The sequence below is a fragment of the Pan paniscus genome, chromosome 6 (assembly GCF_029289425.2).
Source record: "Pan paniscus chromosome 6, NHGRI_mPanPan1-v2.0_pri, whole genome shotgun sequence".
Taxonomy (NCBI): Eukaryota; Metazoa; Chordata; class Mammalia; order Primates; family Hominidae; genus Pan; species Pan paniscus.
The window spans coordinates 52,671,892-52,689,383 of NC_073255.2; the positions used below are offsets into that span (position 1 = coordinate 52,671,892).

The 17,492-nt window shown below is 46.8% G+C and overlaps 1 protein-coding gene across 1 annotated transcript in view; it reads right to left on the reverse strand.

The window, feature by feature from the left end:
• PKD1L1 (polycystin 1 like 1, transient receptor potential channel interacting) overlaps window positions 1–17,492 on the reverse strand; it is a 263,204-nt gene that overhangs the window by 93,715 nt on the left and 151,997 nt on the right. The window contains exons 51-56 of the mRNA XM_055115919.2: window positions 16,271–16,505; window positions 13,930–14,034; window positions 12,705–12,845; window positions 7,645–7,779; window positions 5,089–5,319; window positions 413–574 (exon numbers count right to left, since the gene is read on the reverse strand). Of these exons, the coding sequence (XP_054971894.1) occupies window positions 413–574; window positions 5,089–5,319; window positions 7,645–7,779; window positions 12,705–12,845; window positions 13,930–14,034; window positions 16,271–16,505 (1,009 nt within the window). The remainder of the gene's footprint in view (window positions 1–412; window positions 575–5,088; window positions 5,320–7,644; window positions 7,780–12,704; window positions 12,846–13,929; window positions 14,035–16,270; window positions 16,506–17,492) is intronic.

The following is a 17,492-nucleotide window of genomic DNA, read 5'->3' on the forward strand; positions in this document are numbered from 1 at the left end:
TGCATGTCTGGGGTGACTGAACTCAAGTAATGCACCTAAGGCTCCATGTTTTGGATAGAAGTTTGGGTTTGATAGCAGGCACCAAAAGCAAATGACTAACTCAGGGGACAGAATACAACATGTCTGTGTCCTGGGGAAGACCATAAACTCTGTCTTTCCAACTGTACAGGTCACTATAAGGATATAGTGAGTTAAGGCAGGAGAATGTGCTTGGTAATCTGTAAAGTGTTTTAGAATTGCACGGGAAAATTCCGTGAGTTCCACTATGATTGAGACTAATTTTGTGGCTTTGCAAGGAGATTTGGCATGGAAACATACTCATGCTTTGATAACTGAAAGCAAAATTCTGCAATGAAACCATCATCTTGAGTGTGTGCTATCATGCTCAGTAATCCAAGATCTCACAGCTTACGTGATTCTCAACCATCTCAGCCTCTTCCAACTTTGGTGTTTCCAGTCTCAGAAAGGTGAGGACCTTTTCCCACATATAAGCAGTGATGTCTTTAAGTCTCACAAAAGATTTACTTTGAAAAGATTTTCTTTTTTGGGGTAAAGTCATGAGAAAACCTCTCAGCTAGGAAAAAGAAAAAAATAAAGACGAATTTCATGTTAGCAGCCTAAATAAAGAGCTTTGTTAATGTGATAAACTATGCAATGGAGATTATATCTGATAATGCTACTTTATGAGCTTTTGGTAAAATAGTGATTTCTTGGTGAAAAAAAGCAAAATCAGGAAAATACCTCTCCTGAATTGAACTAAATGGCAGTAAGATGATCTCAGCAATGGAAATTCATTGTATTATAAAGGTTGTTTTCAGTATCTAACTTTGGAGACTGAGATTATCAACGCTATGTGCATGCCCATATGTAAAGTCTATGTCTCAGTTTCAGTGTCCCCTGGTGAGCCATTCTGAGCTGTGGGTGAGCCTCAGGAGAGAGGCCTGTGCCTGTGCCTGGGAGACCAGAAAGGGTCTTGGGCTCAGCAAGTTGTTGTGCCCTCAACATGTGCTCTATAAGCCTCCAGGTGGTTTATTTCTTCACTGCAGGCTGTAAGCTGTTAGCTCAAAAGCCTACTGGTAACAAACTCGAATTTTTACACATCCAATTGTTTAAAAAATAACCCAAACAGGGCTGGGCGCAGTGGCTCATGCCTGTAATCCCAGCACTTTGGGAGGCCAAGGCGGGCGGACCATGAGGTCAGGAGATCGAAACCATCCTGGCTAACATGGTGAAACCCTGTCTCTACTAAAATTACAAAAAAAAAAAAAAAAGTTAGCCGGGTGTGGCGGTGGGCACCTGTAGTCCCAGCTACTCGGGAGGCTGCGGCAGAAGAATGGCGTGAACCCGGGAGGCGGAGCTTGCAGTGAGCCGAGATTGCGCCACTGCACTCCTGTCTGGGCGACAGAGCAAGACTCCGTCTCAAAAAAAAAAAAAAAAACACCCAAACAAACATTTTAGCCATTTAGAGCCTGTCAGCTTTACACACCCTGCAAAACCTCAGGGGACAGCTGTTACCCACTGATAATGTTATAAGGCCCCAAGCTGCTGCTGGCCTCAGGAGCTTTCTGACCCAGAGCCTCCCCTCCATGCTGCTAAGCAGCATCGTCTAAGGGGTAAGCTCTCTCTCTGCTGCCCCTCTCCCCTGAGATCACCCTTGCTCTTCTTCCTTTTTGGATTGTTCTTGGCCCCTACGCTGTAAACCTGTGGACAGTTTCATAGCATGAAGTATGAGGGAGTTCCCCCACATGGAAACACTTCAAAACATTACCCAGATAAAGCTTGTGTGTGTTATCATCTCTTGTGGTCATATGTTTGTTCTTGATTGGTCCCCAAATCCCTCGAACCCCTCACAAAATTTCAGAACTCTGCAAAGATGCTCAGGAGCCTGAAAGGGTAGGCCATTGGTGTGTAGGTCTGAGGCCTCCTGGATTTACCAGCAAAACACCCATCGCGGACAGCAAGACCTGACTCTTCCACCCAGAGACCTCAATGCAATATTGCCTGCCTGTCTCAGAAGATAGCATCCAGGTGCCTAAGCATGACATTCAAGGCCCTCCATTCCTGACTCCAACCATCCTTTTCAACATAATGCCCACTTGACCCAGAACTCCAGCATGGCCCTCCCTGCATGCCCCCTGTCTAAAATGCTGCTCTCAGCAGTCATCACCATGAGTGGAACTGCTCATCAAGGCTCACTCTCCTGTTGTATGAAGATTTCCTGGTCTCCTTAGGAAGAATAAATGAGTCTCTGATCTAAGTTTCTTGCTCTTTGAGGACACTTCTAGTTAGGCTTTAAAATTGCCTATAATTGTGTAGGATCTGTATGCTGAGAACTATAAAACAGTGATAAAAAAATCAAAGAGTATCTAAATAAATGGAGAGAAATACAGAATTCTAGGATCAAAAAAGCTTAATATTATTAGGATGCCAATTCCCCCCAAATTTGATTTATAATTCCACAGCAAGTTCAATCAAAACACCAACATGATTTTTTAAAAAGATAGTAACAAGATGATTCTAAAACTTATATTGAAAGGCAAAAGAGCTAGAACACCTACAGTCAAAACAGAACAAAGCTGGAGGACTCATCCATGCTACTTTAAGATTTGCCACAGAGTGAAAAAGACCTCATGGGATTGGCTAAAGGAAAGATCAATGGAGTAGAATAGAGAACCCAGATATAGATCCACACAGATACTGTCAATTGCTTTTTGACAAAGTTGTAAAGCCAATTCAATGGAGTAAATATTCTTCAAAAAAATTGTGCTGGAAAAATTGGATATTCATTTATAAAAAACAGGAACTCTGTTCCATACCTCACATCTTACATTAAAATTAGCTTAAAACAGATGATTAACCTAAATGTAAAACATAAAACTATAAAAATTCTAGAAGAAAGGCCGCGTGCAGTGGCTCACATCTGTAATCCCAGCACTTTGGGAGGCTGAGGCGGGAGGATCACGAGGTCAGGAGTTCGAGACCAGCCTTACCAACATGACGAAACCCTGTCTCTACTAAAAATACAAAATTAGCTGGGTGTGGTGGCACACGCCTGTAATCCCAGCTACTCAGGAGACTGAGGCAGGAGAATCACTTGAACCTGGGAGGCAGAGGTTGCAGTGATCTGAGATCACGCCACTGCACTCCAGCCTGGGCGACAGAGTGAGACTCTGTCTCAAAAAACAAAAACAAAAACAAAAAAAAAAACAAAAACAAAGAAACAAAAAAAATTCTAGAAGAAAATAATAGGAGAAAATATGTGACCTTGGGTTTGGCAATTCATTTGAGCCAGGACACCAACAGCAAAATCCATAAAAGAAAACATTGAAAAACTGGCCTTTATCAAAATTTACAACTTCTGCTCTGTAGAGATGCTGTTAAGAGAATAAAAGGAGAAGCTACAGATTTACAAATCACATATCCAATTTAAAAACTGTATTCAAAATATAAAAATTGCCATAATTATTTGTATATGCCAGTCTTCCCCTATGGACTGTGAGCTCCCTGAGGCAGGAAGCAGTTATTATCTTTGTTTCGCCATTGCCTGAATATAATGGGCATTCTTTAGTTTTTTGTTGAATGAGTGAGTGCATGAATGAACAAATGAGTGGATTGATGGATGGATGGGTGGATGGGTGGGTGGATAGGTGGACAGGTAACTAGTTTGGTGAGTAGGTGTGTGGATGGGTGATCGATGGATTTATGCATTCATGGATGAGCAAGAGTAGGGAGCTAGGATCATTGATAAAAGCAAAGGACTCGGGCCTGAGTGTTGTCAAGGTGTGAACATGAGCAATCACTTTTAGTTTCCCTCTAGCTACTAAACTAGAATACCAGTAGACTTTTAAGGACTGCAGAGAATTTTTATCCACTTACAAAGCTTGAATATTCAATTTACTGAACTTGCAGTGGGCTCTACAATGTGTCAGGAACTACTACCCTAGAAGGCAGGCACACCAATATGCCTGCTAGGAATGTGGCTAGAGTTCAAAAGCAGACAAAAACCAATAGCACAAGACAATGGGTGCAATGAGGAGGCATGCTCAGAGCCTTTGGGGGTCCAGGGGAGAATCGGTGCTGGGAGAGCTTCTAGAGGGAACACCACATTGAACCTGTCTTAGAACTTAACGCTGAACGAGTCACAGTGGAGGGATCCGAGGGAAGGCATGTTCAGTAAGTGTGGACAGCATGCCTATAGGCTTAGTCAAGCACAGAGCAGGGGTCCCAACCCTGAGCCTTCCATAGGAACACCTGTAGGGCCTTCTGGAAATAGAAGTGATGAGTCCCACCCTTGTGATATGGGCATAGCAATCCTGGGTCTGGCTGGGCAGAGCAGGTCGGAGCCTCGGCAGGGAGGGGTAAAATATAAGACACTCAGTAACATTTTAATTTCAGGTCAACAACAAATAACTTTTAACATAAATATGTCTGAACTGCTGCAGGGGGCTTACTAATACTGAAAACTTTTCCATTGTTTACTGAAACTTAACTGTAACTGGGTTCCAGTTTTATTTGCTAAATCTGTTGACCCCAAGTCCAGGCAATAGGACAAGATCATGGGGGAGCCTCTTCTTCCATTGAAAGAGTTTAAGCCACGTATGACATGACTAGATTTGCCAGTGGCAGGTCAGTAGGAGGGCGTGAAACAGGGAGCCATTCCTCCTTTGGCCGCTAGCCTGGAGAACACGTCCAGCGGAGGTGGCTAATGGGAGTGCAACTCTGATAAGATGGAAAGACTGAGAAAAGGCAACAGATACCCCTGAGGCAGTGTGAGATTGCAGATGAAGTTCACAGCAAGAAATGATGTGATTCAGTGCAGAGTGAGGGGGGCCAGGGAAGCTTCCTGGAGGAGGCGGCACCCTGGGGTGGCTGCTCTCGTGCTGGACTATTCTAGAGTAAGGGAGAGTCAAACCAACTGTGTTTGACTGACCTGACCTCCCAGGGCAGGTGAGCTGGACGGCAAGGATTCATTACCATGAGATCTGGCCTGTGTTGCCTGGCCCTGTCCACATGGACCAGAGTTTCACCCCAACAGCAAATGAAACTTTTACAAACCATAACTTGAAAGTTGGGGACGTGTTTACTTACCATTCCAAAACACAGTGTGGCAGAGACTATTAAAAGGATCCCAAAGTAACAAGCCATGGCCCGCTGGTCAGACTTCGAAAGGCCAAGGAGGCAGTCTTTTTGGCTTCTTCTGGGAAAATGAAACAGCAGCCCGGGGAAGGCGTCTGTGAAGGTGCCAGGTGGTAGAACCCACATAGAGAGCAGAAATCGGTGCAGGTGGGAGAGGGCGGCCAGCATCAGGGCCCCCACCAGCTGCAGAAAGAAAATCCAGAGAGCACTGACCTCGTCACCTCTTCTTAGGAGTGGAAGACTCAACTTCCAAATGTTGAAAATAGAGACAAACTTCGAGGGGCAGTTTTGGGAGTGTGGATCAATCACATCATCCCTGGTTTTGAACCCAAAAGGCGTATGTCACCCTCTCACCCGTCTCCTAGGCCTCCCTCCTCCCACCCCACCAGCCTCCCACACTGTGGCTGGTCTCCCTCCTCCCTTTCAAGGGCTCTTCCTGCCAGTGCCCTCTCCTCTCCTCAGCTGCCTCCTCTGCCTGTGGTGACAAGCGGCCTGCTCCCCTGGCCTTTGGCCCCCTTAGGAGGCCATGGTTGCCATGAGGGGGCAGCTCCCTCATGATCTTTATGTTCCCCGCACCTGGCCAGAGCTTAGTAAAATAAATCACTTAGGAAGCATCAGGAAGGCTTTCCAATTTTGATGTAGATTTGGTTCAGGTTAAGTTTCATGGTCCTGGTTGTCGTAACAGACTGGGAACTTGGCCTGGGATCTGAGGGGTTGTATCACTGGCTCCGTTCATGCTTCTCACTCCATCTGCTCCAACCAGCTCTGGTGCTGACAAGTATTTTTTCAGCCTGGATGTCAGACCATCAGGCGGTCGCCCCATAGGTCCACATGGGGCTGTGTGTGTAGACTGTGGACGGGCCTACAGAGAGGCCCTACCTAGCTGCAGCTATAGTCACGGGCTGCATTCTGTGTGGGTCCTTGCTGGATTCATGTACAAGCCTGGACAGGTACCCAAAGACTTCCCTACAAATGCACTGGGACTCGTTTTAGTATTACTTACTCCATAAGTGAAATCAGACATCAGTGGAACTCAGAAGAAAGAAAGCACAATCTATGAGTCTACAACTGGACAAATTGAGCTGTGTGGTCTCCTGGTCTCCTCTTGATGCCTATACATCTATACTTGCTGCACAGTTAGAATTCTGCTACTTAATTTGGACACAAATTATTTATATTCTGGGCTTTTTTTTCCTTACATAAAAGCATTTTTGGCTGGGCGCGGTGGCTCACACCTGTAATCCCAGCACTTTGGGAGACCGAGGCGGGCGGATCACGAGGTCAGGAGATGGAGACCATCCTGGCTAACACGGTGAAACACCGTCTCTACTAAAAGTACAAAAAATTAGCCAGACATGGTGGTGCGTGCCTGTAGTCCCAGCTACTCGGGAGGCTGAGGCAGAAGAATGGCATGAACCCGGGAGGTGGAGCTTTACAGTGAGCCAAGATTGCACCACTGCCCTCCAGCCTGGGCGACAGAGCGAAACTCTATCTCAAAAAAAAAAAAAGCAGTTTTGCATGTTGCTAAATGGTCTTAATAATGACTAGTTTAATCACTCCATAAATTCTACATGCATATAATCTCAAAGGCCAGTAATAACCTTCGGGGCAAACATCGTTAATGCTTTTTCTGGAGGCAGAGGTTGGGCAAATGGCTGGTGCTCACAACAGTGAGCTGGAGTGTGGGACAGCCAGGTTCGAATGCTGCTCTCTCTGACTCTCAGGTTCGTTCTCTCTGCCCTGGTTTGCTCAGCATGTTCCTCCAGTGTAAGGCGAATAGGGCTTGCAGAACCCCTTCCCTGGAGCAGGAGACCTGTGCTTGGTGTCCTGTGTGGCTTGGATCCTGACAGCCAGAGCCTCCTAACTCAGGGCACTTGGCCTAGACTTTCCCTCAGCCCTGATTGCAATTCTTTGCTGTACTAGGGCCTGTCAGGTTGGAGAAAGCTCTTTCTCTGCTGGGACCAGATCGGAATCAACAGCACCCCAGGAACTTCATCAGGGCTCCAAGCTGTACTCTGGACCTGTTGATTCGGAGCTTCACCCTCCAGACCAGACTTCAGGGCTAGCCCTGGATGAAGACTTGGCTGTGCCCTGTTGTTTGAGACAGGAAATCCTGAGAATCTTCTAAGAAGAACTGTGCCTGTCCATAGCTTGGTTGTGATAGTTAAACGAAGTAATCTATGAGAGGCCCAAAGTGCCATTCCTGGCACTTAGAGAAAGCTCAGTAGGTGATAATAACTACTTATATTAGTAATAATAACATGCTGTTGTAAGGTATAGTACAGAGCAAGTGTTTCCTAAATCATGGTTATTGTTGTCATGACCATAACTTACTATGTAACTATTGATATCAGTTATCTAAAACCACACTGTAAGGTATTAGAAGACTGGACTTCTAGATGGTGTTTACCTTGAGAGCAGTTCGTTTTTCCCTTGAGAAAGGCTGATAAGAGTACACAGATCAATGGTTTACAAGGGAAATCACCTGATAAAGGGGAGAGTTCTTACCCCTGCTACAAAGATGCTGGGGAGTGAGTGGCGCACCATGGAGGAGCAGGATGCCATTGTGTTTTGAATGCCAGGAAGATAGACGCATTTTAATGTGAAGAGGAATAAGAGGATTCCCCGGAGCCATCGAGCCCTCTGAGACAGAAGAACAGAACAGTCAGTGTGCCATGCCAGTCACTGAAAGGTGCAGACATATTCACAGCTGTCAGTCATGCATAAAGAGTTCATTGGATTTGATGATGTTATATAGACCCATGAGTCTCCGAGGGACATCAAGTGCAGATGTCTGCAGAGGAGAATGAGTTGGAACTAGGGGTAAATACAAATCATAACGCATTTTGAGAAGACCTGCTCTGAATTCTGGCCTGGCCATTTCTTTGAACACCAGGATGGAGCAGGTCTAGCAGGCACACACAGATGGGACTCTGTCCACCCCATGTCTGTTCTCCCTGTCTGTGCCTCAGTCTACTGGGCTATAAGAAAATCATCACCACAGAGGGGACTCAAAGAAGTATTTAGTGCATACTTATTTCCTTTCCCCCAGATACATGTACAGAATAGGGCACCAACACTTTCCAAGTAGGTTTTTAAAAACGTAATCCTCGCAAATAAGGGAGGCACTCCCCTTTTATAGCTCTAGAGTCTACGGCTCAGATAAACAGTGTGAACAGACAAACATAGTACAACTGGGGGGCATGGCAGACCCAGGGGCAAACAGCCTTACGGACTCGTCCACATTCACAAGGCCTCTAGGAAGGCTGCTCCCTTCTCCCCTCCCTACCAGGGGCTTATGGGGAAAGTACTTTTGGGTGTATGATCTCATATGCTCTCACCAAAATTGTAAGCCCAAGAGAAAAGAAATGACAGCTGGATGGTTTAAAATCTATATGGGCAATGAATCAAGGTTTTCTGTTTGTTTTATTTCCTCAGTAATTGGGACAAAGTCAACAATGACTTCTGACAACCAAAACCTAGAGAAGCTGTGAGTGGCTGTCACCCCTCGGGTTCCCTTCAGAGCAGGCAGGGCCGCACATGGTTGAATGGGGGATGAATGGGGCTTTAGCCAGCACCGGCCAAGAAAAATGCAATGCAAGCTATGGGTAGAATTTTCTAGTAGCCATGTTTTAAAAAGTATAATTAAACAGAGTAAATTTGTTTTATATTTTGTTTAAATTAGTACATGTAAAATCATATAAAATAGCATCATGTCAATATGTAACCAACATAAAAAATATTGAGATATTTTACATTTTACATTTTTTTTTTTTTTTTTTTTGAGAGAGAGTCTCAATCTGTTACCCAGGCTTCAGTGGCAGGATCTTGGCTCACTGCAACCTCCGCCTCCTGGTGAGTTCAAGCAATTCTCCTGTCGCAGCCTACCGAGTAGCTGGGGCTACAGGCACATGCCACCATAGTGGCTATTTTTTTTTTTTTTTTTTTGCATTTTAATAGAGACAGCATTTCACCATGTTGCTCAGGCTGGTCTTGAACTTCTGAACTCAGGCAATCTGTCAGCCTTGGCCTCCCAAAATGCTAGGATTATAGGCGTGAGCCACCACGCCCAGCACATTTTTAATTTTCATACTAAGTTTATGAAGTCCAGCGAGTATTTTACACTCACAGCACATCTCAGTTCGGACTAGCCACATTTCAAGTTCTCAATAGCCATTTGTGGCTAGTGGTGACTATTGGACAACACGGCTATAAACCTCCTGTGGACAGAGTGGAAGGGCCCCTTTCTTGCCTCCATCTGATTGAGGGATGCCATAAAGCCTTCTGAGTAATTGCCATTATTATGACTTTCATTTATGGAACATCTGCTAGGTGCCAAGCTGTTCCAAGGACATGTTTGAATGTGCCTGTACAAATACACACACACACACACACACACACACACACACGCACACATTCAAATCCTAGCAAAACCCCCAAGGTATGTATCATAGTTCTACCTTATTAAGACTTGAAGAAAGTTAAGAAACTTGCCCAATGGCACATGGTCAAAGAGGAGCTGGGAGTGAGTTTTAGGTCTGCTGATTCTAAAGCCTGTGCATTTTCATTTTCACACACTCAAATCATAGTTCTTTAATCCTGGGTGTTAAATTCCATCATTAGAAAGTCATTTGTGTTTATCTTGAAGATGACTCGTTCTTCCTGCACCTGGGATGCAGCCTACATTGAAGTTAGAGCTAAATTCCTCTAACTGTCTCTACAGAGAATAATTTGACAAACAGCACAACAGGTGCCCATGGAAGTGGAATTAGGAGGGAAAGCTGTAGTGTGGGCAGAGGCCAAGGTGCCAGAACAGAGACGGGTACACGAGGGCACCTCAGAAGACAAACATTGTCTACACTGCACATTTCTGAAAAGCTGGCCCTGAACACACAGCAACACAGCAACAGAGCTGAATGGTGTGAGATACAGGTTCCTGCCTTGAGCACTCCTGGGTCAGGACAATGTGGACCATGTCCTTGGAGGGCCGTTCCATTGCATTATAGTTCTGTGCTTAGGAATGCAGTTACCCAGGACCCCAAGACCAGAGGCCAATTCCAGTGCAGCTCCTATGTCAATGTGAGTGACCTTGAGCCAGTTGCTTAACCTTTCAGAGCCTCGGTCTAGATGGGTGGCATACTAGTACCTGTTTCATTAGATGGTTGGATAGCTCAACATACACGTGATTATATAGAATTTATGCAGTGCCTGGCAGGAGCGAACCTCAATACATGTCAGCTCTTCTCAGAAGCTAATTGAGGAATTGGAAATTGGCATCTGCCCTAGAAAGGATCCCCAGGGAAGAGGGGCTCTCCCCAGGTAAGTTTTTCTGGCAGGGGCAGGGAACATAATGAGAAAGATAGGACATCAGTGGGGAAAAGGGATATAAGGATGAACTCACTTCCCAAGGTCAGAAGTCAGGAGGAGGCTATTTACTGCAAGTCACCAGGTCAGTATGTAGACCAGATTCATGTTTGCCCTAGTCATGCTTCTAGAAAACCTCCCCTGTCCGCATCAGGTGAAAAGAGCATCCTACATTCACTCTGCCCCCTCTTCCTGAGGCCCACACCTGCTGGCCAATCAGTGACTAATCAGATGCTCTTGTAAGCTGTGCACTGAGAGACAGAAAGCTGGCCACTATCTGTGGGCCTTTAAGCACAGGCAAGGGAGTGTCAGGCATGTCGGCATTGTAGCCGACAGGACCATGCAAGACTACAGTTACATGGGTAAGCCAGAACTCAAATAGTAGGAAGCGGGTTGACTAGCAGAGCTATACTACAAAAGGTAGACCAGGAAGCCTGCTGTCTGTCCCAGAGAGAGATGCCAATAAATTAAGCAGCCAGTCCTCATCGGGCCCTAATATTGGTACCAGGGGAGCAGTAGTGAACAAAATAGATACATTCTCTATTCTGCAGTTTCCAGCCTTGTGGGGGAAGACAGTAAACCAAATAATTGCTTAATGCAGATTTCATTAGATGCTGATAAGTGCCTGCAGAACATGTCCCTGGTTGGCCTTGGCCAGCCCATCTCTTCCCCTTTTATTGCTTATAGTTCTCACAATAACTGTTGAATGTGCTAGGAATGCAATATCCGGAGATAAGGAGGAACTACATGGAAGAGCGTGGGCTCTGGTCATGTTCCTCCGAGAAGAGCATGCCCTCTAACACTTTAGCACAGCATGTTATGTTCCCCCAGCTTATGAAACTTCAGGGCAGGCAGCTTTCCAGGCTCTCTGAACTGGTGCAAGTGGGACACACACAGACAGGACTCTGTCGGGACACACACAGACGGGACTCTGTTGGGACACACACAGACGGGACTCTGTCGGGACACATACAGACAGGACTCTGTCCACCCTGGTCAGCTTTCCTGAGCTGGGGGCACTGGCTCACCATGCAGCCCAGGCTTCTGCTGTCCCTGCCAATCTGTGAGTGACAGTTGCTTTGCCTTGCTTGTGCGAGTGTTCTGTCTCATCAGATTCATGTATTCTTTTACTTCAGGAGAAAAGCCAAATCTTCTGCTTGGGCTCCTTTAGAACCTGTTTCTTTCCTCTAGCCTAGGGAGTTTCTCTTGCTTGCAACAAAATGATCCCCAACAAAGAGGCAGGGACTGGGGCACTGGTGGAGGAAGCAGAAGTGTAGAGGAAACGAGCCTCATCCTGCCTGGTTCTCCTTACACAGCAGACAGGAGCCAAGGGGTGAGAGGGAGGTTGTGGGGCAGATGGATGGACCTGGGGAGAAGGGGCCTGAAGATGGAGGGGAACTGGCCCTTGTTCTCTAGGTTGCTATAGGACTCACCCAGCCCTGGGGGTGGCCCTGGGGCCCTGACCACCCTCTAGATGGGAAAAGGAGGACAAGGGGGTTAGGGGAGGGGCTAGATCTGAGGGCAGCAGGGCAAGGAGGCAGAATATGTGGGCTCAACTTCCACCACCACAGGAAGGCAGCGTCCCATGCTGTTGTGGGGGGATCCTGCCCCATCTCATCAGCCCCCTCCCCAGGGCTCGTCCAGGCCCATCTGTGCACATTTGCCTGGTCCTCCCGGTAGGAGCCCCCATCCCTGTGGGGAACCATTCCCTGCAGGAAGGGCTGCCTAGGGGAAGGAGGTACAGGGACTTTGAAACCAGACTTCCCTCTATTGAGGGACCTGATACTCTGTGAGCTTTGGTGTCTTCACTTGCAGAGTGGCTAATACTGCCTGCATTTATGACTGTCGCCAGAATGAAGAGAGAAAATGGTGTGTCTAAGCAAGTCAGCGCTAGCCTCCTTCCTCCATGCTGCATCAACACCTGCTTCCTGTGCCCCTTAGCGTCCCCTGGAGGCACTGGGGGAATTCCAGGCTCTTGAGTTCTGCTCCACGCAGAATCCACATACCCCAGTGTTCAAAGCATGTCTCAAGCTCTTCAGGCCCTTCACTGTCCTGGCCACTCCCATCTGCCAGCTCAGAGCATCATCTCTCAATATCAAACAAATCTGTTGTCTCGCACCTTCTAGAGTTTGTGTGACCTCTGCCTTTTGGATGGCATCACAGTGCATGGCCTCTATCTGCATGTCCCTGAGCACACCGTGTACCTGATTCCATGATGCCATAAGGGTGAGGTCCATAAATGCTCGGCAAAGTCCTCTGTGAAACTGGTCAGTGACATCTCCAGCAAGAGTAACAAGGTGGCCGGAAACTGCATAGTAGGTGAGGCTCACTCCAACCACGGAGAGCTGGAACATCCAAGAGAAAGGCCCTCAGATGGCTCCTGAGGAAGGGCTTACCTGGCACCCCATGTGACACGCGTTTGTAAGTTATAGTCATGAGTCACTTAATACAGGGATGCCTTCTGAGAAATGCATCGCTGGGTGATTTTGTCCTTGGGGGAACATTATAGGGTGCACTTATGCAAACATAGACAGTCCCACACACCTAGGCTATATGAAACAGCCTATTGTTCCCAGGCTACAACCCTGTGCAGCGTGTTCCTGTACTGAATACTGAGGCAATCATACACAATGGTAAGTGCTGGTGTATCTAACTATATCTAAGCATCGAAAAGATACAGTAAAAATACAGTACAAAAGGTAAAAAATGATCCGCCTGTATCAGCACTTACGATGAATGGCACTTGCAGGACCAGAAGTGGCTCTGGGTGAGGCAGTGAGTGAGTGGTGAGTGAATGTGAAGCCCTAGAGCATTACTGTACGCTAATGTAGACTTTATAAATGCTGCACACTTAGGCTACACTAAATTTGTAAACACGTTTTTCTTTCTTCAGTAATAAATTAACCTTAGCTTACTGTAACCCTTTTACTTAAAAATCTTTTAATTTTTTAAAACTTTTTGACTCTATGATAACACAGCTTAAAACACAAATGCACTGTACAGCTGTACAAAAAATATTTTCCTTATATCCTAATTCCAAAAGTTTTTTCTATTTTTAAAAATTTTGTTTTAATTTTTTATTTTTAAACTTCTTTATTAAAAGCTAAGATACAAACAGACATATTTAGCCTAGGCCTACATACAAGGTCAGAATCAAGATGTCATTAGGTGACGCAAATTTCTTAGCACCATATGATCTTATGGGACCACCACCTTGGCTGAAATTCGTGTGGTACATGACGGTAACTGTAGCAACACTAAATGATACCTGATCTCAAATGCTGTTTTGAGATTAACACTACAGAGGGAGAAAACTGCAATAATGTTGGCAGTAGCTAGTGCATAATCAATTTCTTATTTAAATTATTTTTTCAAGATATAAACAGTTTATTGTTATTTTTCAAAAGAAAATGACACAAGAGAGGCTACCTCCAGCCAGTTCCTTGGCTTTCGCCAGTAGCTGAGGACGCCCTTGTCCATCATACGGTAGAGTTGAACACAGAGGTGGATCAGGCTGAGTGCCAGGAAGACCAGCTGGTGGAGAGAATGTAAACGAACAAGATCAATAGGAATGCTGATAAATTGTTTTTTGAAAGTCTAAACATGTGATCGGCTCCCCTGCCAATCACCTTTGAGTAGCTAGGATGCAAGCCCATTTCCTGTTCTGCAGAGGTTTAATCCTAAACTTGCTCTTCAGTAGGCACTTGGGGTGGTTTGGTGCCTCTCCACAAGTCAAGCACTCACAGAAACTCCATGCCAGGGGTTAGAACCCAAGATGGTCTCTGCACTCAGGGAAAGCACGGAGTATGGGCATCTACGGCCACCAGGCCTCCCGACCTCCATGCCGATCCTCCAGTCCTTCCTTGGCACCGCTCAAAAGAGTGAGTTTCTGTGTACATGTGAAATAGATAACATATGAACTATATATACATATATATACTAGTTTTCTCAGCCAAGTAAAGTCTTCTAAAACTCCCTTATAAGCACTTTCTTAAAGTTCTCTATGTGATTCTCTCTCCAGTGGTGAGTTACCTGTTGATTCATGCCTTTAATCACTAACCCAAACTCAAATTTAGTTATGGATTTGCAAGGAACTGAAGCACATCAGCAGGGCTTTATGCATCTTCTCTGTCCTCTGTTGGAGTTATGTGCATTGTGTCCCATTGGCCCGCTGTAAGGAGCTACACACATAATCAAAGCAGGGTTCACTTTTGGGTGCTGCAAGGTGTTTAACAGCAGTGCTGTGCTGAGCCTTATTGGAGCCTGAGGCAAAGAAACTATCAGGAAAACTGATCCTGCCATTGCCTACAATTTCCATATTTTGTCCAATATGATTTTTTGATATGAATTCTGATGTTTATAAATATTGCACCAGAATACTGTTCGCCTTGATTACCAAGTATTTGTAGTGCCCCTTAAATTTGATGCCCAAGGTAAGTACTTTATGTGTCTCCCCCAGGCAGACCCTGACCAGTGGCGCATGCTCCCACCGTCCATTCCGCCCACACCAGCGTGAGCTGAGCTCTACACAAATCTCAGCCTTTACCGGGTCACTGAACAGTCCCTAGAGTCTAAAACCTCTTGGGACTCCCCTCTCTTCACTGCTAAAGCAAAGTAACCTTGACCTGAAGAGTCAGCAGGACTTAGTTCTTCATAGCAGAAAAGTCAACTACAGGCAGAAAATCAGGAAAGTTCCCAAGGAATAACTCAGAGTGACTTCTGGTGTTTTGGATTGTTCAGTGAAGCTATGTGGACATATTCCATCTCACCAAGACCCTGGGTACTGTGGACTGAAGATTTGTGTTCCCTTGAATTCACAGGTGGAAGCCCTAACTCCTAGTGTGGATATATGTGGGGATGGGGCCCCTAAGGAAGTAATCAAGGTTAACTGGGGCTCTGGTCCTAAAGGATTAGTGTCCTTACACAAAGAGACTCTAGACAGCTCTCTCTTGCTCTCTTTCCCTGTGTATACCCACAAAGAAGAGGTTCTGTGAGCACACCGTGAGAAGGCGGCCATCTCCCAGGACTAGAGCCCTCGCCAGAACCTCACCAGGCTTGATCTTGATCATGGAATTCCAGCCTCTGGGAGTGTGGGAAGTAAATGTCTCCTTCTTTTTTTTTTTTTTTAGACGGAGTCTTGCTCTGTTGCCCAGGCTGGAGTGCAGTGGCGCGATCTCGGCTCACTGCAACCTCCACCTCCCAGGTTCAAGAAATTCTCCCGCCTCAGCCTCCCAAGTAGCTGGGATTATAGGCGCATGCCACCATGCCTGGCTAATTTTTGTATTTTTTCAGTAGAGATGGTTTTTCACCATGTTGGCCAGGCCGGCGTTGAACTCCTGACCTTGTGATCCACCCGCCTCGGCCTCCCAAAGTGCTGAGATTACAGGCATGAGCCACCGCGCCTGGCCATAAATGTCTCTTTTTAAAGCACCCAGTGTAGGCTATTCTGTTACAGCAGCCTGAGCTAAATCCCTGGGGGGATCTAAACATCAGGCCCAATTCCCCCGTGATGAATTTGGTACCTCAAGACAGCTCTATATTTGCCCTTGCCACACATGTGAAGATTGGTTTCCCCACTGGAGGTCTTCTTCGTCCCATGCCCCAACCCTTAGTGTGATGCTTGCCGCACGAAGGGGATGTGACAAAGAGTGTGACCGGAGGGGCAGGTGAATGGGTAGGGAACTAGTCCTGTCTGGTGGAGAAGCCCAGCCCAGGTGAAGCCCCATCTTCCTGTGCACCTCCAGGAGGCCCAAGAGGCAGGTCAGCTCACCTGGGGAAGCATGAGGTGGTACTGCAGGGCTGAGTCGCTGCGGAAGATGCTGAATGACTCCACCAGGGATGAGGGGACGAGACTCCCCGTAGGGAGGATCTCCACTCTCAGGGACACGCTGGTGAAGAGTTGGGTTGGAGGGTTATAGAGAGTGAAGTGCACAGACACAGCCCTGGTGCTGCGGTCAATCCACATGCTGGCCCTGAGTCGGGACAGGGCCGTGTGGGCTTCAGTCCTGTAAAACAGCACACTCTGGGGTAAGGCAGGGCAGGGAGAAAGGCGCAGAAGTCTACTGAGGCTCCCAGCTGCAGGTCCCATGCTGGGAACACCCTATGCTAGACTTCGCAAGGACACACAGTGCCTGGGCTTCAAGGGGCAGGACAGATGGCCCTCTGTATCTAAGAGACCTCATCAATAGTCCTCTGTCCTCTCTCCTTGCCCCACCCTCTTCCCTGCAGCAGCCCAGGGGACCCTCAGGCAGGAGGGACCTGGAGAACGAAGGCCTCCATTTCCCACCCCAACCTATGTGAGGCAGAGATGTCCACTGTCTCTCCCCAGGGACTCTAAAATATTCATTTTTCTTTTTTTTTCTAGAGACCCCACTGTTTGGAACAAACAAGCTGGGAGAAGGCAGTTACTAAATACTAACTTGTATTTAGTAACAATTAAATCATTTCCTTTTTAAAGAGTATTACTCAAAGGCACACATTATTGTAACTGTCTAGACCTCCCCGTTGGTCTAAGACCATCCGTGTTACCACTGGGTCAGCACAGCTCCAACTCAGTGTGAGGTGCATGCTGCTCGGGGAGCCACGGGTGGCTGTGGACAACAGTGTGACTGGCTGGATGGGGCAGGCGGCCTGACCTCAGACCTAGCTGCAACATGGGGTCGTGCTTGTTACGCACTTGAACCTCCACCCCTCACCCTCAGGACATGGGAAAAGTAGCACAGGGCCTACTCCACAGAGCTGGACAGTAAACACCCAGCTTGGCACAAGGTCAGCATGCAACAAATGCTCCTTATATTCCATGAGCTACAGATGTTCTAGCAACCACTTTTTGAAAGAACGTTTGCTCTGTGCTCTCCCACGTGGAGGCCTGAGCCTGTGTGATGCTTCTATCATTCACAACAATGACAAGTCTGGCTGGAGCCCCCGGCAGTGGTGCGCTGACCTCGCAGGCCTGTCAGGAGGCTGCACCTGCTGCAGATGCGCCGCATCCA